The sequence below is a fragment of the Macadamia integrifolia genome, unplaced genomic scaffold (assembly GCF_013358625.1).
Source record: "Macadamia integrifolia cultivar HAES 741 unplaced genomic scaffold, SCU_Mint_v3 scaffold1338, whole genome shotgun sequence".
NCBI classification, from domain to species: domain Eukaryota; kingdom Viridiplantae; phylum Streptophyta; class Magnoliopsida; order Proteales; family Proteaceae; genus Macadamia; species Macadamia integrifolia.
This window is the reverse complement of record NW_024868165.1, coordinates 82,874-110,800: the sequence shown is the minus strand read 5'-3', so window position 1 is coordinate 110,800 and position 27,927 is coordinate 82,874. Positions and strand designations below refer to the sequence as shown.

The 27,927-nt window shown below is 42.0% G+C and overlaps 1 protein-coding gene across 2 annotated transcripts in view; it reads left to right on the top strand.

Annotated features, from left to right (window-relative positions):
• The first annotated feature begins 24,970 nt into the window (after positions 1-24,970).
• Positions 24,971-27,927, top strand: part of LOC122063481 (INO80 complex subunit D-like) — a 15,243-nt gene continuing 12,286 nt past the window's right edge. The window contains exons 1-2 of one of the 2 annotated variants that reach the window (XR_006135349.1): positions 24,971-25,667; positions 26,797-27,278. Coding sequence is in view for 1 of the 2 variants with exons in the window: in XM_042627182.1 (XP_042483116.1) it covers positions 25,039-25,667; positions 26,797-27,061 (894 nt within the window). In the remaining variant the exon portion in view is untranslated. Of the gene's footprint in view, positions 25,668-26,796; positions 27,343-27,927 lie in introns of those variants that run through there. The other variant, XM_042627182.1, reaches the window with a different exon arrangement.

Here is a 27,927-nt window from a genome sequence, read left to right as displayed (position 1 = left end):
GGCCCAGGCCCTGTTTGGGCTTAGGGCGGTCTTCGGGCTGATCAGGCTTTCTTGACACCCCTACTAATCACCTCTGCCTCTATGGAACAACAAAGAAGCCATAATTAATCTTGCACTTAGTGGCAACAAAAAATTCAAAATTGTTCCTTATAATCATAGCCCCCTACTTCCTAATTTCAACTCATCATTCCAAGCAACAACAAAATATAGAATGAAGTGTTCAATAGGTAGCTCATTCCAAATGGAAGGGGAGCTATAAAAAGTAGAATTTGTATTGCATCCATGTTTAATAAAACTACATATACGACCTTCTTCAACAGAAATTTTAGAAAAAAGACAGCTCTAGGCTATTGGACAATATTGAGTCTACCTATACTAGGAAACTAAAATTTTCAATATCATATGTAATCTCCATCTATAGCAAGAGTCCATTTAATATTGTATTTCCTTAGTTGTGTATTTGGCTAGGGTTACAAGTCCTCTTATATATAATCATCCATTCTCCACAATTGTAGAACAACTTGAATCAATAAAGAATTCACGTTGACATTGTATCAAAGCCCTCTTTGGATCACGCCCTCCTATCCGTCTTCTTCCCTCCTTCTCTCCATCACCGCAATCTACCGATGCATGACACTCCTCTTTCTGCCACCTCTTAGGTTCTTACATCCACAACTGCACCTGCCACCTTCCTGCAACCCTCTGTGAGTGTTGCCCACCATTTTCTTTCCTTGAAGCTAACGCCCAAGAACTTTCTTCTTTGCATGCTCAGATCACCCCATTCCTTCGAAGGTCAATGCCATCTGCATTTTCTCATTGTGTCTCTTTTGGAAGATGTCATTCCCTTGATCATTAACAAGTCTACTAGCAAAGTAATTTAGGATTGCGTTGTTAGTATTGTCACACCTCACTTCTCAAAGCCTTGGCTGTGTGACCTGGACACCATTCGGTGGTCAGTCAATCCTCCAAGATCACAAATGTAGTGCTTTAACAAAACACAATTTAACAAGGTAATCTAACAAAATCAAGTAGTTTAATAATATCATACTGTAGTTATAGGCTGATGAACTACTAAATGTTATCAAAGTTAGCCACAAACGTTGTTCTTGAGATTACCACCTAATAAATATGGTATCATAGTAGCAGCATAATAATTACACAAAAAGAATAAAAAAGAATGTGAGATGATGCCCAACGGCACAAACACTTGCAACCACAGTCTTGGTCATGTTCCACATACTTTTGAGTACAAGACTCCTCGACTATGCTAACTGGGATCTCACTCTGCTCAGATACCTAAACACCTAAATCACTATCTAAAAGAAATATAACGTGGGATGAGCTTCGCAAGCCCAGTGATGGGTGGGTGTATACAAATATACATAACCAATAATGATGTTATGATACGCTTAAACAAGTCACTCAATGCAGCATAAGTCCCATTCAAAATATTATACCTAGATAATCATACTAAGTCTGATAGATTTTGTTTTAGTGCTACGCAACCTAGGTGGTATCCCCTTCTCTAGTAACTACCAATCACTTAACGATACAAGCTAGTTGCAAGTCAAGAGCATACCGGTCCCTACATTTATACTTCGGTACCCAGTAAGCCCCTAATAGTAATCCCCTACTTGCACCAATCCCAGCCGTGCAGTGCCCATATACAACATTCACATTTTGTATAATGGACTTGATATTCCAGAACGAACCTTATACCTACCCGCTAGGATTAGCCAATACCTAATCCCTTACTGGCAAGGAATTGTAGCACCGGGGTTGTGATCATAGCAATAAATACAATACATGAATGCAATCACAACAACAACGATAATACACATGCACCTAGGGCACATAGTACCAGAATCCCCTTTTGACCTCACCGTGCCCCTCACTATCCACATCCACATCTCATCCACATATACGCTTTCCAATTACTTATGCTTTCCATATACTCATACTTCCCACATACTCACACATGCTTTAAAATCATAACACATACATAATCATAATTTAAATGTGCAAACATTTAAAGCATTATAGTCTGAACATGCTTGAAATTAATCCAAAAACATTATAAATTAAAATCAAATACCCACTCACCTAATTGTTAGAGAATTGGTGCAAGATATCAACCTCTCGTAAATCCACGTATTCTTCCCACTTAAAGGTAATTTAATTATTCAAAACATGTACATAGGTCACCTTTAAGTTCCATAAAGGTCCCTACTAATCCCTAATAACCAACTCCATATTATTTTTTGGTTGTCCTTGTTGGCAACCTCGGTCATGAGGCAGTGATGATGTGGCCAGAAGTGGTGATATCACAGTATTCAGTGTCTCCAATGAGATAACAATGCTACACAAAGCGTATAGAGTGGAATGATTCATCTATGAGAGGTGGGGCAAAATTTGAGGTCAAAACTAGTAAATTTGGCCTATTTACGCTCGGAGAAATTTTTGGCAGTGAAAATCATTTTCTTACAAGATGATTTCTTCATAAAAAATTTAAAGTGAAATTTATCCTTTGCACTACACCTGATTTCATCCAATTTGATATCGTATGAAGAAGTTATGACATTTGTAGTAAAAAACTAGTGTATGTGGCAGTTAGGGATAGTTTCAACATTAAAGATAACTTTTTTGGATGAAATGTTCTCTATGTAACCTTACGATAAAAATCTAATATTTCCAACACACTTGGTTTCATCAAGTTTCAATTCCGAATGAGAAAGTTACGACATTCGAAAGGTTTATGGGAAATATAGTCTTTTTATATGGCTACATCTGACAAATGGGTCTTCTGAAAAGTTGTAAAGCACTAAGTCATGGTTCCAACGCACTTTGTTTCATCTCAATTGGAAACTTTATGAAAATGTTATACGCATTTCTGTGAAGCCGATAAGAATTTTCAATCTGGAAAATCCCTAAAAGCTCTCGGTGTTGGGTGGTTCTTTCAGATTTTTGTTCGAAATTCTGGAGGGATTTTATGCTATTTCAGAAATTTAAGGATGTGGGTGTTTAGCATATAAATTATGCAATGGGGGGCTTCTATGTATTTAAGAGGAGTGACGAGATTTAAGATGGTTAGTTGTGAATAGGCCACGTGGGGGCCTGATCTAGATCTAAGGGAAAAGATATTTTTGCACTAATACGGGTGGTGAAGATGCCATTGTGTAGACACCTAATTTCGTCACCCACCCTAATTGTCACACTCTGTTCACACAGAACCAGACCGGTGATCGAGTTAACTCCTGTAAACCCAAAATATGCCAGAATCATCTAATACAGTAACCACAACACAATATACACACACACTAAGTCAAGTAAATTTTGTATTTCAACGGAAGTCTTAAATATACATACCTATAAATACCCCAATACTCATGATACCAAAATTGTATTATATAGTACATATACATGTGGGCCCGTAGGCATGATATGCATAAGAATTACAATTTAAACATCTAGAGTAGAAAAGGGGTAACATCATAAAATAATCAAAAAGAAATCCATGTTGGTATCGATGCTGCTATCCCACAACACAACACTCGCACGGGCACTCGGCCCTGTGCCGAAGATCTTCAAAGACCCACCAGTCTGCAATTGAAAACTCCACAGTGGGTCCTAGCTCTAGTTCTTCAGTCGGATAACCTACAAGATCATCTAAAAAGTGGTGCACACGTGAGGTGAGCTCACTAGCCCAGTAAGTGAAAAGGAAGGCCAAGCAAGCATTAGCAATACAAATGATCCTATATGCGTGTAGTTCATTTTATCTTAATCAACTTAGACAACAATTCTAGTCATAGGTCATTTGCGACTTGCAACCAGAGTGCGCATATGGCCTGGATACAAGCAATAAACCCCATCCCACGACATACCCATAGGGTTGCAGGAGAAGGCTAGCCGTGGATACCGAAAAAGTAAAATGGGTCTTGCCTTGCATTAAAGTAAAATGGGTCTTGCCTTGCATTACAGTAAAATGGGCCTTGCTCTGCATTAATTTAAAAGCAGTACGATTGACCCTCTTGTTATATCACCAAAGTTGTTGATCGTCCTAGTAATCGGTCGGGTGTACTTCTAACCGCCACCATTGGTACACTACCTTGGGCTTCCCCCCAGTGATGCTAGGAAGGGTCGTAGCATAGAAATATGTCATTCATAACTGTATGCTCCTATGTGAGATAGTACGACTACATAGTGCCTGTCACACCCCATTCACATAGAACCGGACCGGTGACTGGGTTAACTCTGGTTAACCCAAACCTGCCAGGATCATCTGATACAGTACTCAATCACAGCATACACACACAACTAAGAAAATGTTCAACAGTTCAGCGGAAGACTTAATTTACCTGTAAATATCCCCAATATACTTGATACCCAAATTGTAGTACATAGTTAAATACATGTGGACCCGCAGGCATGATATTTACACAAAAAGAATACAATTTACATATCAAGTACACAAAAGGGATAATCACATTGGGAGTCTCTCGGGTGGGTCGGGCAGCCCACCTGTCATAGCCCACAGGTCTTCATAGGTGGGCGGGTCGGCCCACCGGTCTTCACAGGTGGGCGGGTTGGCCCACCGGTCCTGACCCACCGGTCATGACCAACAGGCAGGTCGGCCCGCCGGTAGGGGCCCACCGGTTGGCCCCGAGGGTCAGCTAGGACCGACGGGCAGGTTGGCCCGCCAGTCGGTCCACCGGTAGGGGCCCGCCAGCTGGCCCCGAGGGCCTACCCTCTCAGGCAGGTGCCCTCAGGCGGGCCATTTGGCCCACCGGTCTTGGCGAAAAAATGTCATTTTCCCTGAACCCTTCCCCAACCTTTGGGGAATCAAATGGGGATTTTCCAAACCCATTTTCCACACATTCAAAGTCTCATAAGATGATTCTAACCTAGATCTAGGTTAGATTTAAGGAATGGAAAGCCATCTTACCTTATTTGCTCAAGAACTCGTTCAAAAACCCAAAAATCACTTCAAATCACCAATGCTTCTCCAACCTTGTAAACACTTCTTCAAATCCTTCAAATTCAACACATAGACCATCTGTGTTAGACCTTGTAATTAGACTGTGTTTAAAAAGTAGGGTATCACATTTACCCCCCCCCTTTCTGAAAATTTCGTCCTCGAAATTGGCGTACCTGGTTGTTCGAAAAGATGAGGGTACTTGGCTTGGATTCCATCCTCTTTCTCCCAAGAAGCTTCTTCAAGTGAATGATTAGCCCATCGCACCTTTACAAAGGAAATGGAGCGGTTGCGAAGGGTTTTCACCTTTCGGTCTAAGATTTCAGCTGGCTACTCTGTATAGTTCATATCCGCTTCTAGATATTCTAGTTCCATGAGTAAAACATGAGATGGATCATGAACGTATCGCTTCAGCATGGATACATGAAATACGTTATGGACATTCCCAAGTGAAGGTGGCAGAGCAAGCATGTAGGCTACTGAGCCAACCCGAGCTAAGATCTCAACTGGGCCAATGTATCTCGGGCTCAACTTCTCCTTTCTATGAATCTTTGCGACCCTTTAGTAGGAGAGATCTTGAGAAACACCTTTTCTCCTGACTGAAATTCAATGTCTTTCCTGCGGTTGTCCGCATAGCTCTTTTGACGAGACTGAGCTGCTTTAATCCGCTCTCGAATAACATCGACCTTGTCACAAGTCATCTGTATCATTTCAAGTCCTAACATTCGACGTTCACCTACCTCATTTCAATACAGAGGAGTTCTACACTTCCTACCATATAATGCCTCATATGGAGCCATCCCAATTGTAGCTTAGTAACTGTTGTTATAGGCAAACTCCATAAAGGGTATATATTCTTCCCAACTACCACACATTTCCATTGCACATGCCCTAAGCATGTCTTCTAATATCTGTATGGTTCGCTCCGACTGACCATCAGTCTATGGGTGGAAGGCAGTACTCAAATTCAATTGTAATCCCAAGGCATGCTGGAAGCTTTTCCAAAATCTGGAAGTGAACCTTGGGTCCCTATCTGATACAATGCTCACTAGCACTCCATGCAAGCGCACTATGTTATCCATATAAAGTTGTGCTAATTTGGCCATAGAGAACTTGGTCTTGATGGTAATGAAATGAGCAGTCTTGGTAAGCCGACCAACGATCACCCATATTGCGTCCATCCCCTTAGGTGTACATGGTAGTTTGGTGACAAAGTCCATTGTAACCCTATCCCATTTCCAGTCTGGTACTGGGAGTGGTTGAAGAGTACCATAAGGTCGATGCCTCTCAACTTTTACTTTCTGGCATATAAGACAAGTCGCCACATACAGGGCTACCGTGACTCTCATGTTTGGCCACCAGTAATTTTGTTTAAGGTCTTTATACATCTTTGTACTTCCTGGGTGGAGTGAGTACTCAGAGCTATGTGCTTCCCGCACTATCTTGTCTAGTATATCCAAATCATCGGGCACACACTATCTGCCTCGAAACATCAATGCCCCATCACTGGCTAAAACAAAATCAGGGTCGTTCATTGTTTGATCTTGAATCTTAACTCTGATCCGCTGCAATTCAGGATCCAAAGGTTGTTTCATTATCACCTCTTGCCTAATAGACGGATGCACCTGTAGAGCCGCCAATGATACAGTCAACCATTTAAAGTTTTCTAGTTGATGTTCAAGCTCTAAGGTTGCTCCTTCATATAAGAGGGTTTCATCCATTAGCGTCGCTTCTTGCACGAGTGGTGGGCTGACTGCTAAGTATGAGAGTGACACAGTCTGTGCCTTCTAACTCAATGCATCTGCCACTATATTAGCCTTGCCAGGATGATACTGAATGTCACAGTCATAATCCTTCATGAGCTCAAGCCATCTCCTCTGCCTCATGTTCAAATCTTTCTGGGTGAAAAAGTACTTAAGGCTTTTGTGATCACTGTATATCTCGCACTTCTCCCCATACAAATAATGTCGCCAAATCTTTAGGGCAAAAATGACTGCGGCTAGTTCCAAGCCATGAGTGGGGTAGTTCTTCTCATATTCCATCAGTTGTCAGGATGCATACGCTATCACCTTACTGCGTTGCATGAGAACACAACCCAACCCAACCTTGGAAGCATCGTTGTAGACTGTCATTCCACCTGTGCCTTCGGGGATGGTCAACATAGGGGCCGACACCAATCTTTTCTTCAATTCCTGAAAACTCTTCTCACATTCCTCTACCCATTCAAATTTCACACCCTTTTTGGTTAACTTAGTCATTGGTTCTGAGATCCGAGTAAAATTCTCAATGAAGCGCCTGTAGTACCCAGCCAAACCCAAGAAACTTCTAATTTCAGTGGCATTCTTAGGGCTTTCCCATTCTACTACTGCTTTCACCTTATCAGGATCCACCTTAATTCCGGCCTTAGACACTACGTGTCCCAGGAATCCAACTTGCTCAAGCCAAAATTCACATTTGTTGTATTTGGCAAACAATTGTTGTTCTCTCAACCTCTGTAACACCATTCTCAAATGTTGAGTGTGCTCCTCTTCAGTCTTAGAGTTGATCAAGATGTCATCAATAAAAATAATTACCCATTTGTCGAGGACATCATGAAATACTCGATTCATTAAATCCATAAACGCTGCCGGTGCATTGGTTAACCCAAAAGATAACACTAGGAACTCATAGTGACCATACCGAGTCCTGAATGCTGTCTTGGGTATGTCACTGCTCTTTATCTTGAGCTGATAATAGCCTGATCTAAGGTCTATCTTTGAAAATACCCTTGCACCCTGCAGTTGGTCAAACAAATCATCAATGCGTGGCAATGGGTACCAGTTCTTAATGGTTAGCTTATTCAATTCCCGGTAATCAATGCACATACGCAAACTGCCATCCTTTTTCTTGACAAACAATACTGGGGTACCCCAAGGTGAAACACTTGGGCGAATAAATCCCTTCTCCAACAATTCTTGCAACTGCATCTGCAACTCCTTCAATTCGGCTGGTGCCATCCTGTATGGGGCTTTAGACACTGGAGCTGCTCCATGAACTAAGTCTATGGCAAACTCCAACTCTCTATCAGGCGGTAAATGCATCAGTTTATCTGGAAAGACGTCGGGAAACTCTTTAACCACCTTTACCTCTTCTAGAGGTGTAACCTTTGCATCAACATCAAGTACCGATGCTAAGTAGCCCTAACATCCACTCTCCAACAACTTTACCGCTTGAAGGGCGGAGACGAGGACCTTTCTCTCCAGTTTCATTTTATCTGCTTGGTATACCAATTCTTTTCCTTCCTCATCTGTCACCCTGATTAATTTTTCAGCACACATTACATTAGCTCGATGGGTCGACAACCAATCCATGCCTAGTATAACATCAAAATTCTGCATATTGAATTTAATGAGTTGTGCATCCAATTCCTTCCCACTGATTTCCACTAGGCACGACCCATACACCTCCTTCAACTGTGTAACTTTATCAGTAGGCATACTAACAATCATCCCATGATCTAGTGTCCTGGGTGACATACCAAGTTTCTCAGCAAATCTCTTAGATATGAATGAATGTGTAGCTCCTGAATCGAATAAGACATAGGCTGGTATGTCCGATATAGATAGGACACCTAGTGTAACAATGCATATAAGTACAGCAGGTCATCAATAGATAACATAAGGAATTTCTTAAATTTAAAATGTATCTGCTACCACCTCCATGCTGGCCTCGGCTTCCTCAGCTGATAGGGCATACATCCTTCCCTGCGGTTGATTCCCCTGAGTTAAGGGAGGTCGATAAGCAGAGGGCTGACTGGAGGGCAAGGTTGGTCTGACCCGACAGTCCTTAGCATAGTGCCCATAGGAATGGCAATTAAAGCAATGGATCTGTGATACCAAAACTGGGGTGGGGCCCCTCTGCACTTGACCCGCTGTGGATGGAGGTCGAGGCGGCCTTGGGACTGTAGGCACCGTACCAGCGTTTGGGCAGAAAGATGTGGAGCCCGAATCACCAGCTGGTCGAGGAGGATAGCCAGATGGCCGATAGGGCTGTTTATATGTAGGCCCAAAACTATACGACCCACGGTATGCCTTGGATGAGTTGCCCATGTCCGGAAATGGATTTAACCTTTTCCACAAACTGGGTTGAGGGACTGTTCTCCCTTTTGCTTATCTTCCATGGTCTTAGCTTTCTGCACAATCTAGCCATAGTTTGTCAAATCTAAGACCTCAAGTACTGACCCAATGGATGCCTTTAAGCCCTTCAGAAATCTTGCAGCCTTTTCTTTAGCTGTCCTCATATGCCTAAGGGCAAAATGGAACAAGCTTTCAAACTGCTGTTGATACTCAAGGATAGTCTTATTCCCTTGAGTTAAGGCCATAAATTCTGTCTCCTTATGGTCTCTGAAGCTACGTGGGTAATGATTGACCAAGAACAACTCCTTGAACTGTTCCCAGGTGGGTTCTGGATATGCAGCCAACAATATGGGCTTGGAGGCTTGCCACCAAGAGTTGGCCTCCTTCTTGAGTTGTAGCCCTACACATATAAGTTTCTATGCCTCAGTGCACTCAATCACCTCAAATATCTTCTCCAACTCTTGGATCCACTGGTCCGGCTCTAGAGGATTACTTCCCACCTTAGAGAATACAGGTGGCAAGTACCTCTTGAATGACTCCACTACCCTCGACGTATTATTTGTCGGCGGGTAATTGGGTGCATACGCCAAATAGTAAGGGTATAGAGGGGGCACCACATATGGAGGAACACTGAAGGGTGGAATTAGAGGTGTACCTCCCACTTGTGGCGCCTATCAGACCCTACAGGCGGGTCCTGTGAAGTAAGTATCCGGGGAGGTTGACCTGTTTGAGAAAGGTCTAACTGTTGTTGAAGCATTTTTGCTGAAAAGCCTGTTGTGACTGCTGAATTATGGTAGCAACATCATCCGGAGTGATGACCGGTGGAGGATCCGGAAGTGTAGTCACAGGTGGGTCCCCTTGTGCCACACCCTGACCAAAGGTTTCTGGAGGTTGTGGGAGTGGGGTTTGCCCCATAGAGCGGGACCTTCTAAGATTCGGTGTTCTACCGACAGGACGAGGACCGCGCGAGGTACCTCGTGCATTGCTTCTGGATCTAATACGTACCATCGTATCCTTGCACCTGGACCATACCATACACCACATTGGTTAAGCACCTTAGAAATTATATCGGCACATAATCATATGCCAACGCACAGGGTATTATAGTGGATGATGTTTTGCAACTAGCCATAACTTAATCCCGAAAATACAGTGCTAGTGCTTCAACAAGTAGTACGATGGTCCCACATGACAATATGGTGCTAGCCGCACACTTTTTTTTTCATAGGTATATCATTATACTAATAATAATAATAATAATACCCCTACTCTTTTTTTTTTTCAAGTTTTCTCCCAACCGGCGGGCTGCCACCAGTGGGCCCGTTGGTCTGACCCGAGCGAAAATACAAACAGGGCTTTTAAGCCCCTGTTCCTCTTTTTCTCTCATTCCTTCCCCCTTTCTCTCTCTCTCTCAAGTGATTTTTGAGGGTTCCTTGACGCTTCCACTCGCAATCTCACTCAACGATCCGGCGGGTTTTGGGAAGATTCAACTCCTCTACTCCCAAGTAAGTATCTTTCCCATTTTTTTCTTCTTAGAACGTGTACTTTGGGGGTAGAAACCATGTGTAGTCCTCAATCTTGATTTTTTTCCGTGTTTCTTTCCATAGAACAATGTTTCCATGAAAATGTGATGTTTTCTTTGTGATTTATTTCTAGTTTTAGGATTTACTTCTCAATTTTTGAGAGAAAACCTAATCGTGCCCTAATTTTCTCTAATTTGGGGCTTTCTTCTATCTCTACCCTTTTCTCCCCAACTAACGACTCAAATGAGTTTCCTTATGCTTGGTTTGCACTTAAAATGTTGGAGAGATCATGGAAGGTTGTGTATGTATGAAATCCCATCTCTTTCCATGAAAATTCATCTCTTTTGTGTTGGTTTCTTTGATTCTCTGTCCATCACTTCATACTTGTGGATTCCTTGCACCTCAATGTCATAATAGAAGGTGTCTTGGCACATTCTAGATTGTATAACGATGGCATTTCATTCATAGACATGTAAGCTTCAAGCGTTACTCTATTTTGAGACTTTTCATTTTTCTTAGACTGAACTTGCACATTGAGAATTAGGGTTTTTCTATCATTCCTCACTTGCCATGCTTTATATGCCTTTTGTCACATTTCTGTTTTGCCATAATTGTTGTTTTGTCACTGGCCATGCATTTCATCCATAGACTTTCTATCATTCCTCGCTTGTCACATTTTGTCACGTTTCCGTTTTGCGAGAATTGGTTTTGGGGCTTCCTCCTATTGCTCACCCATCTATTTATTTCCTTTGTTATTCCTCTTCCTTACTTATCATTCTTTCTCCTCTTTTCTTGCCAGGATGTCTTCCCGCAAAGGTTAGGAACCCGCATCCTCTTCCTCTCGGCGTAAGACCACCGCTTCCAAATGGAAAAGTGCAGGGACTAGTTCCCCAGCCCCTCGCATAAGGCGACCCGGACCTTCCCCTATTGACCCTTCTGACTACGATGAGGGACTCTTCCGCTGTTCAGAGCCAGCAACCAACTGGCAGGCCTTCCTGAAGAGGTCTGTGATGATGGAGAAGACTATGGTAGTTGGCGACTTCAACAAGGTTCAGCTTCAGGAGAGGTTCACCGCACTGGGTTGGCAGTCTATCCTCCACATAGACCGTCCGTGCTATGAGTAACTGGTTCGCAGATTCTACTGCAACTTGGAGGTCTCTTACCAGTATGGAGAGTATGCGATAACCAGCATGGTAAAGGGGGTGGACATTCAGTTGACTGTGGACACCCTGGCTAGCATTTTGGGTATTTCTTCAATTGGGCAGCATTTCTACAGTCCTCCCAGGAGTAAGCCCATGGGCCCGTCCTTGAGTTTGGAGACACAGGACCTTATTTATGAGACCATCTGTGGCAGCAGGGAGCGTCCGGATTCCGAGACGTCATTTTACCCAGAGGTTCATGCGTTTGCCCGTTTGGTCCAGTTCAATTTGCTCCCCAGAGGAGGTCATCGGAACCAGGTAGGCTTCATGGCAGCCTACTTAGCCTTCTGTATCTATAAGGCCTTAAAGGGAGGTGCCGAGCACTTATGCTTGCCTTACGTTATCCTCAAGACTATGGAACACCATACCTCACACCCCGAGGACGGAGGGTTTCCATATGGTAGGATCCTCACCAGGATCTTTGAGTTCTTTGGGGTGGATCTGTGTGGTGAGGAGGGGAAGACTCCAGCATATAAGTTTGATAGGGGAAACCTATTGAGGATGGGTCTCCACACACTCATGGATGTACCTCAGAGAGCAGGGGCTCAGAGAGGCAGGGACAAGAGGAATGCCCATAGGGAAGATGTTCCCATAGAGGAGGAGTCTAGTGAGGAGGATGAGGATTATGTTCCTCAGTACGAGGAGGAGGATTTTGTGGACGAGGATATCCTCGAGGAGGAGTCTCTTGACTCGAGAGGTGCTGATCCTGGCTTCATGAGAGCTGCAGGCCCACAGCGTAGAGCCCCACCTCCTGAGAGTGGTGCATATGATTTTGAGGGCATGATGTCTGCTATGAGGGCCTTGAAAGATGGGCAAGATCAGCTGCTAAGAAGACTGGATGAGAGTGCTTCAAGAGAGGAAAACATCCTAGAGAGGCAGGCTACCTTAGAGAGTTCCTTCCTCAGATTGGGCGAGGACTTGGATACAATGGCCAATGCCATTTCAGCGGATTTTTCCCGACTTTGGAGGGATGTATAGCTGGTGAACTCGAGGTTTGACTACTACAACCGTCGACTCAACGTTAGTTCGAGACCTCAGAGGAACAGAGTAATAGTATTGGACGATGACGATGATCTTTAAGGACTTAGCTCATCCGTCTACACCAGCTTCTCAGTTGTTTCCATGTTGTTGATCTTACTATATATTCCTTTCTTTTCTCATTCCTTGTACTTTATCTGTAATTGGACTTATTTGTGGGGTGATATGTTTTATTGGTAGTTTGTGGCGAGTTTTGTATGTTTGATAACTTATCGTAGTGTAGTTGTGGCGTCACTTGTTAATTATGCTCATTGATATATATATATATATATATATGTTGTCTATCAGGTGTTTGTGTGTGAAAAATTTTTGGAAATCTTGTTTTGCGCCGTTATGCTGCCGAAATTTCGTTAAATTCGTACTCGATGGGTTATGACATCAATTAAATAATCTTTTATTGATTTCAAGTAATTTTCTCTCATGCATGCCATGAATGCAATAACTAAATACAACCATTTTTTTTTATTACTTCCTTCCTTTGGCTTTTAACTCCTTAAAGTTTTTACATTTACCCAATCTCATTTCCTATTATAGATTCTATGGGGTCTATATGGTATGCTGTGAGTGAATAGAGCATCACGCTCTAATACCACCGTTGTCACACCCCGTTCACACAGAACCAGACTGGTGACCGGGTTAACTCCGGTTAACCTAAACCTGCCAGGATCATCTGATACAGTACCCAATCACAGCATACACACACAACTAAGAAAATGTTCAACAGTTCAGCGGAAGACTTAACTTACCTATAAATATCCCTAATATACTTGATACCCAAATTGTAATACATAGTTAAATACATGTGGGCTCGCAGGCATGATATTTACACAAAAAGAATACAATTTACATATCAAGTACACAAAAGGGATCATCAAAAGAATCAAAAAGTAACCCTGTATGGAGTCACTGCTGTGGTCCCACAGCACAACCCTGGCACGTGCAATCCGTGCCATGCCCATAGTCTTCGGGGACCCACCAATCCTCTTCGGGGAATTCAACTATGGGGCCCGACCCTTGATCCCCAGGCTGGTGACTTGTAAAATTATCTAAAAGAAGTGTACACGTGGGATGAGCTCACTAGCTCAGTAAGTGAAAAGGAGGACCACACAAGAGTCCACACAACAATCACAATCATATGCACTATATGCTATGCAATTCATTTTTCATCACATCCACCTAAACAACATTACTAAGTCTTTGGTTTAGTGCTACTACAACCATAGTGCGCATATACTCCGGGTACGAGCTGTGAACTCCATCCCGTGATACGCCCATAGGGCTGTCGGAGAAGACCCACCGTGAGTACTCGAAAAAGTAAAGCATGCCGACCACTGACTCTTAGCATAAAAATAAATGACAGAAAATAAAGGTGCTGACTCCAGCAATTTAAAAGTAGTACGATTGGCCCTCTTGAATATACCACCGGGGTTGCCGACTATCCTAATGACCAGCTGGGCGAATGTCTAACCGCCACAGTGACCCGACACTTCAACCCCCAAATGGTAACCCAACACTTCAACCCCTGTTGGGAAGGGTCGTAGCATGGGAAGATGATAATCCTACACCGCATGCTCCTATATGACATAGTACGATTGCATAGTGTCACCGTGTCCCATTCCACGGGCCACCAATGCACTCGTTTCCAAGCCGACTACGGCATCTAGTCTATTAATGTATTATGCACAATGATGTCATCATTCATCATATAATCACATCATCATTTAACATTGAGAAAATAAACACAACACACGTGTCATAATAATATGAGGATGGCTAAGCTACACATAATTTGCATGAGGACATGGCTAGTCTAGATACAATTAAATGAATGCCAAACAAGCCTTAAAATAAGGCCAAACGTCCTCTCCCCACTTACTTGTAGTGTGTAAAGACTCACGCCCGGTACGGGTGAGATCCGGTGCGAGAAGCGTACGTTTTGGTGAACCTATCATAAGTGAATGGGGTTAGCATTTCACCACTTTGGGGTCGAAACTAACAAGATTTAATGACAAAATCATGTTTAGAATCGTAAAAGAAGGTCGCATGTCCGTTTTGGGACCATTCGGACGTAAAAATCACGTTAGGAGTCTCTCGGGTGGGTCAGGCAGCCCACCTGTCACAGCCCACCGGTCTTCACAGGTGGGTGGGTCGGCCCATCGGTCCTGACACACTGATCATGACCGGCGGGCAGGTCGGCCCACCGGTTGGCCCCGAGGGTCAGCTAGAACCGACGGGCAGGTTGGCCCACCGGTAGGGGCCCGCCGGTTGGCCCCGAGGGCCTGCCCTCTCAGGCGGGTGCCCTCAGGCGGGCCATTTGGCCCACCGGACTTGGCAAAAAAATGTCATTTTCCCTGAACCCTTCCCTAACCTTTGGGGAATCAAATGGGGCTTTTTCAAACCCATTTTTCACACATTCAAAGTCTCATAAGATGATTCTAACCTAGATCTAGGTTAAATTTAAGGAATGGAAAGCCATCTTACCTTATTTGCTCAAGAACTCGTTCAAAAACCCAAAAATCACTTCAAATCACCAATGCCTCTCCAACCTTGTAAACACTTCTTCAAATCCTTCAAATTCAACACATAGACCATCTATTAAACCTTAGATTCATCATCTCAAGGGGGATTTACAAGACCTCAAGAAACATTACCCAAATCAAGGGTTTTACTTGGGTATGGTGAAAGTTTAAGGAATATAGCCTTCGCTCACCTCTAAACATAGATCTCGTGTTGGGGATCACTCTTCCAGCGTCGGAATGGGAAGATCAAGCCTTGGCACCGCTTAAATCCATCCCTTCTTCCTCTTCCTCCCCTTTCTTCTTCTCCGTTCTCTTTTCTCCCTCCTTTTCTCTCTCCTCTTTACTCTTTTCACCAAACACCCGAATGTCATAAATGAGAAAATGGAAAACTCATAAATGCTATTTATACTTTCTAAAAACAAACTAAGTAACCACATGGGTGGGTCACTCAGGTGGGCGGATGCGCCCACCTGTGACCGCCCACCTGAGGGCTGAAAATTGGTCAACAAGTGAGATTTTGATGGAATTCAACTCTCGGCATGAATCTCACTCTCGGTACAAGATATATTACACATATGCACTTTAGGATACGGCTACATACCAGCTTTATCCGTACATGGCCCTTATGATATGTGCATGTACACGGCTTGGGTACACCCGTCTCCTCTGGCACTGACTCAGACTTGTCTGGTCAACCGGTGTTCAAAGTCACCCTTGCCATCATGGTCTATAAGGAACTCGCCTTAACCCTCTCCGGTTCGGGTCCCGCATAGTTAAACTGGGTCAACCGTGTAATTAGACCGGGTTTAAAAAGTAGGATATCACAGTGCCACTGCGTTCCATTCCACGGGCCACCAATGTATTCGTATCCAAGCTCACTACGACACGCATCTAGTCTAGCAATGCATCATATTCAATAATTTAAGGTCATCCATCTCATATCACAAAGCAGGAATAAGTATTTAACGATTTAAGATGTCAGCATATCAAGTAATAAATTAATTCCATAATGCTCACATCAATGCATGCAAATGGTATTCGAGGATGACTAGGCTACACACAATAATGAATGATGACATGGCTAGTCTATAACAATCCTGAAATGATGCAAAAACACTCCAAAAATATAGTCAATGTCCTCTTCCCACTTACCTAATTATGTACAATGATCACCTTGGTACGAGAAAGATCTGGCATGCGATGACACGAGTTTCTAGTACAACATGTCATAAAAGGGGTCAAGTTTAATATAACTCCACTTTAGGTTCAGAACCAATGGAGTATAATGATCCCAATGCTTTTAGAATCACCAAAGAAAGTTTCTCAACAAATTTAGGCCCATTCGGAACCCAAAAGGTAGGATTGGTGGGTCAACCGGTGGGCAAGGCACCCACCAGTCCTTGCTCGCCGCTCGACCCAGAGGTATACCTGGACTAAGGGCCAGGAGCGGTGGGCCAAGTGCCCACTGATCTTGCTCACAGGTCGTGCCAGTAACTCAACTAGGACAGGCGGGCTCCAGATTGGTGGGTCTGACCATTTTCAGGCACCCACCACTTGGAACTAGGATTTTTTATGTTCTCTTCCATTCTTCATCCCACCTTGGGGACACCACCATGGGTCAATTTAACCGAATTTTCCACAAATCTAAGGTTCCATAATATGATTCCAACATAGATCTAGGGTCAATCCAAGGTCTCAAGCATGGATCTTACCTCTTTTCTTAAGAACACTTCAAAAACCTCAAATCTTCTCTTTAGCTCAAGAGATCAACAAATACTTCACAAATCTTGCAAGTTCTTCCTCAAAATCCTTTATAACAACATGTAGGTCCTTTATTAAACCTTAGATTCACATTCCCAAGAGAGATTAACAAGATCTAAAGGATTCCTACCCAAATCATAGGATTTCACTTAGGGTTTCATGAGGGTTTAAAAAATATAGACTTTACTCACCTCAAAACGTAGATCTCGAGATGAGGTTCGCTAATTCGGTGTTGAATTCAAAAGGTTTGACCCCGGCGATGCTCAACGATCATCTTCTTCCCCATTTCTTCCTTCTTCTTTCCTTCTCTCTCCTTCATTTCTCTCTTTTCTTTACTTTTCTCACCCACTTTGTAAAACAATAAATGAGGGAAAAGAAAAGTAATAAATGTTATTTATACCTGGGTCAAAATATCTAATGACCAGAGTGGTAGGTCACACTGGTGGATCCGACCCATCTATGACCACCCACCAATCGGCCAAAACTTAGTCGGGTCATTGGGATTTTCGATGGGGCTTGGCCCTGACACGTATTTCACCCTCAGTAATGGGTTAACACATGTACTTGACATAAAATACAGTCATGTACCTTTATTGTGCATACATGACCTTGTGATACGTACAAGTACATGGCTTGGGCACACGGATCTCACTAGGTACTAACTCCAACTCATCTGGCTAACCCGAGTTCAGAGTCACCATTGCCATCATGTTCCATAAGGTACTCGCCTCAGCTCTCTCAGGTTCAGGTCTTGCAAGACCAAATCGAACCAATTGGGAAATTAGACTGGGTTTAGAAAGTAGGGTATCACACTGACAATGATGACAAACGGGGAAAGATCAAGGTTCGTGCTTCACATCGGAAGAGATTTTAGGTCTTTTGTGATGACCAGTGCACCAACAGTAACTCAAGACCTCGCAAGCATCCCAAAACCCTAATCCAACCCTAAACCCGATAATAACCCTAATCGAACCCTAAATCTGACAGTAACCCTATTACATCCCAGAACCTTAAACCCGATAGTGGCTCAAATCAACTTAAATCCTAATACAGCCCAAAACCCTAATGCTGCCTGAAACCCTAATCCTTCCCAAAAACCCTAATCCAGCACAAGGCCAATTTTTGACCTGATCTTGTGGCACACGATACTAACGTGTTATATATTGATGAATTGATTTTAAGTACTCCCTAATGGCGTAGGAATGATATGATTAAGGATTTCCAGAAAAACCAGTTGGGAAAAGGGAAAAAGTCCCCTCTTTGCTATTCTCGATTTTTACAAAGGACAAAATAAAAAAAAATAAAAAATAAAAAAAATCTGAAGCCAAACCTTTTGTAGATCAGGTATGATTCCAAGTCCAAAAGATCCTTGTCGTCCGTGTGGACTCGTCAGAGTAACCGGTTGACTCGCCTAAGTCCAATATCACCCCAATTGGACAGTTCTTTATCAGATAGTCAGGACTCAGTCAGGATGGAAGCTTTTATCAGGGACCCAGTTAGTGGCGATGCACCAGAGCCAGTATGGGCTCATCCCGTGGAAGCCATGCAAGCTGAGATGGCCGAATTTAAGAAGAACTTGGCACAAATATTACAAGAGATTAGGAACCCGTCTAGGGCTGACTCCATCCCACTCATAATGAGAATGTTGCTCAAAACTCGACGAGGATAGATCCTGTAATGCCCCGGCCCCATTAACCTTGCACAATATTGTCCTCTTTAGCCCATGGGGCTCAAGGCTTTAATAATTGTTGTGCCATTTTAAGGAGGCTAGAGGTTATTAACTAGCCCAGTTATCTCTCCTTAGGCGATGTGGGACTAAAGTTTGCATACCCTCACCGATCTCCCAAACCCCCTGGTACTTATCGTATTCTTGGGTGTCATAGATCCTATCCCCCCTTCAGGAGAACCAGAATGGCCCAAGGTAGCTACATCAAGGGGAACTCCCGCAGTGCTTAAGGCTCCTCTTAGGTTTGTGATTGCTGAGGAAGAGGAAGATTTTACTGCCCATATGCAAAACGAACTTCTAGAGTCGTAAAGGGAATAGAAGATGAGAGAACATGTGGAAAAGTTAGAAAGCATGATTTGGAATGGGAGGAGTCAGGAGGGGCGGGCCATAGATCCCAATGAGATGAGTTTTTCTTTAGGGCATGAGTCCCTAAGAAGTTTAAATAGTAGATTGATCTGTTTGATGGGTCAGGAGACCCCAAGGCTCACCTAAAGATCTTAGTGAGTGTGGAGAAGTCATGGCAACTCACAGATGAGTAAATAGGACAGACATTTATGCTGACTTTATCAGGACCAGCTTTGAGGTGACTAATACAATTGGAACCTGCAATACTCAGAATTAGGGAACAGTTGTATGGACTTTTACCAAGCAATACTCTCATAACACATAAGTTGATGCCAAGCGACATGAGTTGGAGACCCTTAGGCAGCAACTGAAGGAAGGGTTTATGGTATTTCTGATGAGGTTTCGTGACAAGATTGCCAAAATGGTGGATCGCCCTTTTGAGGTGGAGCAAGTAGAAATGTTGATTGAAAATCTATCCAAACCTTACTATGAGGTCCTCTACTACCAACATTTGCAGACTTTTGATGCTTTGATAGCCACAGGCACCCGCATCAAAAATAAGTTGTTAGGGGATCCTCAATACCAAGTAGTGTCTCAGGACTCAGGAAAGAATGTACAGTTTGGACGAGGTAAGAGTTCAAAGACAAGCACATTGAATGCAGTCCAGCAGCTAGTAGCATCAGAAACCATGCCCCAACCTCATCCATTTTTTATACAGGCAGACTCTACAGCCCAAAGGGTCCAACGACCAAGATGGCAGTTAACAGATTTGGGGCCATTGGCCATAGTGTATGAGAAGTTGAAGAAGCAAGGTCTCCTGGGTACAATTTCTCCCAAGCCTATTAGTAATCTCCCACCAATTTGGTATAGGGAACATGAGTATTTTTTCCTACCATAATCAGAAAGGTCATACCATAGAGCAGTGCTTCAATTTGCAACATGCCATCCAAGACATAGTAGATAGCGGGACAATAGAAGTGAAAATCAAACAAGCTTCCAATGTCACAACCAATCCCCTCCTAGATCATGGGATAGTAATGCATTAGAAGGAGAGGAGTCTCAAGGATATCCAACTCGACTCATCCAGCTGAAGGGCAAGAAAGTTCTCATGAATTCCTAGGTGTACAGAAAGATCATGTGAAACAGAGCACAAATAATGAGGAGGGAAGCTGAAAGATCCATCAATGATGGAGGATCAGGAGTCACGGGTTAACCACCACCTAGCCCTCCACCACCTGAAGTCCCACTAGTCCATGCCCCTCCATCACCTATACACGATCCCTCCTATCATCCCCTTTACCATCACAACCTGAATCCCCATCGTACCCCCCAAGATCATATCCTCCATCACCCATATATTATCCATTATTCCCTTTAGAATATCCAACCTCTCACATCACATCCCTTTCGTATCATCTCACCTCATACCCATCAACCCCATCAACCCAATCAAACGACCATGACTTCCAATCATCTCACAACCCAAGAGCAGTGTATGATTCGTGCTTTCAGGAGCTCGAGAATGGATGGATAGATGGCTACAATTGGAGTGATATACTACCAAGGTCACCAGATTCTACCTCATTAATTGGATTAGTGAATGCTTTGGATAATGAAGAGTCAGAGATGGATCATACCCCATTGATACATCCTGTTGAACCCGGAAAGGACCTTTGCCAGTGGTTGAAGAAATTACAGATGAGCTGCTCAAAGCAGTTATGGAATTGGCAATTGAAGAACAAATCAAAGAAGAGGCTTGCCTGATTCACATAATGAGTAACATTGAGGGAGAGTCATAATGAACTTGATGACTATGATGCCAAGGGAATTGATGACATGGCTAATCATCTAATGTGTGCCATGAGTGGGGATGACCCAATGATAGATCCCACAGATGCCATTCGTTCAACATTACCTATCCAAACAGAGATAGAATTGCCAGATGAATGTCTCGGCCAAGAGGAAGATGAAAAAAATGCCAATTTTGAAGTAGCATTCAAGGAATGAATGGTGGATATAATTGTACTTTTGAACACAATGGTAGGCCACCTAGATGGGACTGAAAAAATGTTAAGTGATGTTGCCATCGGTACATTACTATGCTAAGGAAGTAGAGCTTCTCAAAGAAGTGGGAAAAGAGGACACCTTGGAAGAGGCATTGGATATGGGGCTCCAGCGTCTCTGTAATGCAATAAAGAGGGTTTTTGGAAAACCTTGACTTCCTACCCAAGTCGGGTGGGAGAATATGAAGATTATGTGGGAGAAGACACCCCCATGGTTGGAATTATCACCATCACAAATAGTGACGATGAAAGTGATGGATATCCCACAAAAATTGTCATCAAAAGGCCCGTGAGTGTAATGGAGACATGGAGAGAAAAAGAGTTCAAGAACAAATCTTTGTTGGTGGAGCAACCCAAAGTAAGTGAGATAGGAAAAGCGTTTCAATACAGAACTAGAGAATTCTATTCTGACACAGCTCAAAAAGGTGCAGTCCAACATTTCTATTTAGAGTTTATTGATGGCTTCCCCAAATGGGATGTAAATGGATAGTCGAAATCTGAACTCGAATTCGCACTTGTATTCGTTTAGGGGTATCCGTATCCGGTTAAAGGCTATCCAGATTAAAATCCAAATTATCCAGAAAACAATTATCCAATCCGATTAAATAACCAATTAATACTTTTGAGGGTTCTCGAAGTTTAAACAAGTTCTACAGAATGAGAAAAAGAGTTAAAACAACTTAGAAAGATTGATTAAGAGCAAATTATATTCATTGGGGGGGAGGAAAGTCTGAATTACACAAGTCAGAGAGTAAACAGATAGTTGAAAATCCGAATTTGATTCGCATCTGATCCGTTTACATCCCTACTGCAGCCATACTCCCAACATAAGTTATCCATCATAAGAGATCATCTTTCATAGCTAAAGGGTTTTAATTGTTGTTAAATCTTGGGTTCTACTTTAATACCAGAACGAAACTTCAAAACAATAGAAACTTTTGTAAAGAGGACATGTAATAGAAACATATATAGATGAAAGGGTTTTTCCAAGTTAAAAAAAAAAAAAAAAAAAAAAAAAGGTGAAATTGGAATGATTTTATGGACTTACTAAATTTTCCCCCAAAATCTAGGTTTTGAAATGGCAACGAGACAACGCTTAGTGCACCAAGCTCATATTTATAGGGCTTTTAGTCATTTTTGGATTATTAGACTTATCCATTCTCGATTCCTTCTCATCCAAAATTCCTATTGCAACAACCAAGGCTACAAGGTAAGCTGGTTATCAGACCATTGCTTTCCAATGACAACAAAAACCTTTCTCGGATCTGCTCTGTTTTCTTGAAAATCATTTCTCCTCTTCACTTTGACATTTTTTGCTTCTTCTTCCCTTGGCCAGTGGTTGTTCTATGATGCATTTGGGCTTGGAGAGGCTTCATAAGCAAGGAGAACTCCTTGATGGAGTGTCAGCGAAAGCTCCTCTATTCTCGGGCATTCAAAAGTTTACTCATTAAAGTTAGTGATGAGAGTCAAATTTACGGTTCAACCCTTAATTATACATTTCCATTTGTTTGTGTAGAAATTGTGACCAATTGTTCAAATGACATATCTACCCAAGGGTAAAAACGTTGCATACTTGTCAAAGAGAATCAATGGGTTAAAGTAAAATGAGGTTAAATGTTCTAATTACACCAATAAAGGTGTCATTCAAACAATCAATATCCCAATATAAGAATTATATTTCTATAAAAAAAGTTCTCATGAACTTATTTGACTCTTTATAAGTGGCAATTTGGTTTTATGCCAGGGAGAATCATGGCAGAAGCTATTTAAATTAAAAAAAGACTTATGAAAGTTTTTAGAGTCCACAAAAAGGACCTCCATATGGTCTTTATTGACCTAGAGAAAGCCTATGACAAAGTACCTAGAGAACTCATTTGGCATATCCTAGGGAGGGGAAGGGGCTTGAATAATTATGTAGATATAATTAATGATATGTATGAAGGAGAGGTGACAAGTGTCAAAACAATTGAAAGTCAACGTATCGAATTCCTAGTATCCGTTAGGAAGAGCCTTGACCTGCTCTAGGGTCAGAATTTAAGTACAAATGTGCCATGCGTGTGAGGTATCATCCATGGGAAGACAACCCAATAAGGATCCAACTCCTCTCCATAGCACTAATTTCCTAGAGCTTGCCCATAGCTACCTGGGCGATTGATTCCTATCCCAAGCACATCCAAGGGCTATAATTTCTTCTTAAAAAAAAAAAAAATACCCATCAGAATTGATCCAATCCATACCCGATTGAACAAAATCGAATCCTCCTCCTCCTCCTCTCTTCTCTCCCAAAAACTAGAATAGAGGCGCCAAAATCCAGGCAGTGGGGAAAGCTGCACAATGACCGCCTCTAAAGAGTTCGCAAACAACGACACACATGACTAGAGGAGCATGTTTAGCACCTTCAGTGAGGATCGAGTATCGCATGGCCTTGTAGATCTGTTTAAGGTATTGAGTAGGAATTGCTTTGTTGAGCTTGTGATTGATCTCCTTGATTAAGTTTGTCTAGCATGTACAAAGATAAAATTTTGGTGAAGACATCACAAGCGAGGAGGAAGAGTAGCAAAAGGGTTGTGGTTTTATTTTTTTTTTATTTTTTTTCTGTTAACCAAGGTGTCCGGGTCAGTTTATGCGCACCTAGACTAATCCTCGAGGAGACTAGCGCAGCAACCCACCGCCACAGTTTTCACTTAAATTGTAAATGCATAGATGGGGAATCGAACCTGGGACCATGCGCCTATCCACACAATCCCCAATTCGCTTATCCACCTGATTGTGGGCTTGGACGTCTCTTCGTGACAAATAAATTAGGAGATGAGGAAATGAAAGAAGATAAGGCCATCATCATCCTTCCCATCTCTGCCCCCTTTCTTTTCCTTTTCTTCTGAATCGAGAGAACATGAATATAGTGAACTACAAGTTGGCTTAAAAAGCCTAAAGCCCCTTGTTTTCTTTAGATGAATTTGGTGGGGGTCTTTACGTATTCGATAAAATGTCTAGCAGAGAATAGTGATAACTTAATCTGAAAGGATGAGGTTTCAGTCAGGTCAAAGCATAAGAGGTGCCATTTTTCTCCTTTACGTCAACTTCGATGGTCTAGCTTTGCTTCTCCTCCTCTTGAACCTCAACTCCCCTTCTTCCTGGATTCAAGATCCTTTGTTCTGATTTTTGTTCTGATTTTTGGGAGAGAAGAGACCAATGCGTGGGATTTTGTTTTGATTTGCGGGAGAGAATAGAGGAGGATCTGATGTTGTTCAATAGGAATTCGAGCTCCTTTCTAATTGATGATTTTTTTTTGGAGAAATAACCACAACCATTGAATAGGCTGGAACAACTATCAATCACCTAGATAGCTATGGGCTTAATTGGAAATAGATTCTGAATGAAGAGGTTTTTCTTAATCGTAAACTCATAAGCAAGCAATTATTGGATTGGAATCTTTTACTGGACATAAGAATCCGTGCATGGCCTTTACGATGTGACTAGTTTACTCTGTTCCCTTAAGTGGACCCACATGAGATGTAACCTTCTAATATTATGATTTGATTTTAATTTCCTAATACATTGAAATTATTTTGGCGTTAGCTGTCTCTAGTAGTCAGTAGTCTGTCTATTTTATCAAAAAAAGGAAAAGGAAAAGAAAAAGAAAAGAAAAGCAAAGAAAGTTCTCTGCCTCGAATTAAAAAAAAAAAAAAAAAAACGAATAAAGAATAAATCGACCTTAAGCCTTTGCCACTTCGGCTTCCTCGGGCTTTCTTCGGTTCTCTCTCAATCTCTCTCGAGATGGGCTCTGCGAACAAGCACCATTCCTCTTCCATTACAAGGCATAACCCGGCTTCCTCCGCCAAGTCCTCGAAGAAGGATCTTATCTCTTCTCTGCCCTTTGAACAGCTAGGAAATCCAAGCACTAGCAGTGACACAGAAGACAAAAACCCTAACATTAACCCAACCCAGTTCGTAGACTCAGACATGGCGGCCAATACAGCTCTCACCATTGATGGTGCCGAGGAAGATTCGATTCTCTGTGACTCTAAGTTCCTCACTCGCGAAGAAGTGATTCGTCGTCGGTCTCGTCGTGTGAAGCAACTTGCGAGGTTTTACAAGGATCACTATTGGGCTTTAATGGAGGATCTTAGGGTTAAGTATAGGGAGTACTATTGGAAATATGGGAAGAGTCCTTTTAAGGAAGAAGAGGCGAAGGAGAATGGTGGAGGTGGTGGTGTGGAAGGGAGTGGAGAGAACAATAGGTCTACTTTGGGGATTGGAGAGAATAACAATGATGTGAAGAATAATAGGTGTGCTTTTACAGGGTGCAAAGCCAAGGCCATGGCGCTCACCAACTATTGTCATCCCCATATCCTCTCTGATAGCAAACAGAAGCTTTACAAGCCTTGTACATATGTTGTCAAAAGGTATCTTTTCAAAATTCTTATTAGTTCTAAATATTTATGGATGCGATCATGTCTGGTACTTGATTAATGGGGTTTTGGTGGATTACTTTTTGTTGGAGTTGTGGCCACTGTTTTTTTGCCAATTTCTTTTAGAATCCAGTTATGTTTATTCTAATGCGTGTAAATAGAAGAAGAAGTTGATCTGCTTTAATGGATGCGTGAATGGTTTTCTTTCATTTTATTTTAAATTTTAGATTATTCCATATTAATGTATTTTGATACTGGAAATATTCTGTTTTGAGTCTGATTTTGTCGTTACTGTACTGCACATTATCAGAACCATCTGCTTTGATTTTTTGCTTTTGGATATGATAATTAATATGTTTTTCCTGTAGTGTGGTGTCCTTGATTTGTTGTTTTGATCTAATGAATCTTCTTTTACCAGATTTAGTCACATAATGATAGATTAGTGCCAGAGTTGCTATTTGGTTTAGTTTAAGACGAACGGAAATTAAGGGGGGGAAAAAAAGAAAAAGAAAAGAAGCGGCAAAGACGAATTTGTTGATGACGTTGGGTCATTTGATCCTTGGGCTATCTATCATGTTTTATGCAGATTTTGGTACATTTTACAAATGATAGGTGCAATGGTTGAATAAATTTCATAGATGTATGTTGTAAACCAGTTGATCTGAAAAATCAGTGCCTTTGCTTTATTCAGTATTGGAAAGTATAACTACCTCTTATGCTAACAAAGATCAGCTAAAGAAGTAGAGGGAATAGATTGAAACAAACAAGCAACACAAAGCATGGAAGTTTCAAAAGATGAGCCCTCTAAAGAGAGGAAGCACAGGCTATCAATTAGGAGAGGGAGAGAGGAACAACAGGAAAAAATGTTTAATAGGAATGTGCCAGCTACAAATGTTATGAATGGTGACGTTATTTCTAACGATCATTCCAATTAAGCTAGTAGTTGGGTAGCAATGCCGTTAATAGCGATGATGTTGGGTAGCCTCTTAATTGATGTTCTATTTGAATGTTTTGATTCATTTGACTGCGTATCAATTCTAAAATAGGTAGGATTCTCTCTTTGAATTTTCTCCAGTAGCAAACCAGATGAACCAAATCACTAATCACCTTTTTCTTTTTAAAGTTCACAAACAGGACCTGTTCTTTGTGGAAAGCCGACTCTACGATCTACTGTGCCTGTTCTTTGCACTATCCATTTTCAAAAGGCTCAAAAACATTTAACAAGGGCCTTGAAGAAGGCAGGTCTTAATATCTCCTCTCCAAGCTCACTATCTCCGAAGCTCCATCCTATAATTGCTGAATCTGTACGCCAAATCCAAGCCAAGAGAAGAGCAGCACGAAGGGCAAATGGTGATAATCATGTCACTAAGGAGGAAAATGCTAGTTAAGCCTTCCATTATTGCTACAGATTTGCTCTGGATTCTATATGAATGGTGGTCAAAGTACATTGACGCCAAAACTGAAGAATGACAAATCTCTATGACTCATTTGCACAAGACAAAGTATTAAGTGAGCAGTGGATATTGTCTTTTGATGACCAGAATTCTTGCCTATCTAAGATACATCTTCTAAATGGGCAGGCAGGAATAAGCTTTCTTTCCTAGGGTAATTTTCTCTTGCCTTCTTATTAATGTCAAATTGAAATCGTATTTTGTGTTTTTCTGTTTTACCCTTGGCATGGTTGTTAAATTTATCATTTATTATATATATATATACAAACTAGAGTGCAATTTCTCACTCGCATATATATTTTTATTATTTTCTCTCTCCAATTCTAAATATTTGGATGATACCTTTTCCAAAACAGCCATTGGTGTGGCATGCAGATTCCTCCTCACAGTAGCAGCGTGAGGGATCCTGTCCTTGTATATATATAGATAGATATATAGCGGTATTTTCATTTATTTGCTGGCAGTAATCAATCCTAGCCTTGTGCTAGGAAAAATTACTTCCAAGTGCTCTAATTTTGAGGGTATTAGAATGCTGATGAAAAGTAGATATGTCGAACAAAAATATCTCATATGCCTTTCATTCCAAGGTTGAATGAGATAAATAGCTCCTTTCTCGGTAATCCTATCAAGAATATACCTTTATATTCAAGCAGGTTCATATCATTGTACACGCTTCCACACCCCCCAATGTCAGATCCGAACAATCTTGGGTGATTGATAGTGAAGTAGTATTGTAAGGGAATGGTGAAAAAAGAACCCCCATCGGGGAGTGAAATAGGACATGAAACCGTAAGCTCTCAAGC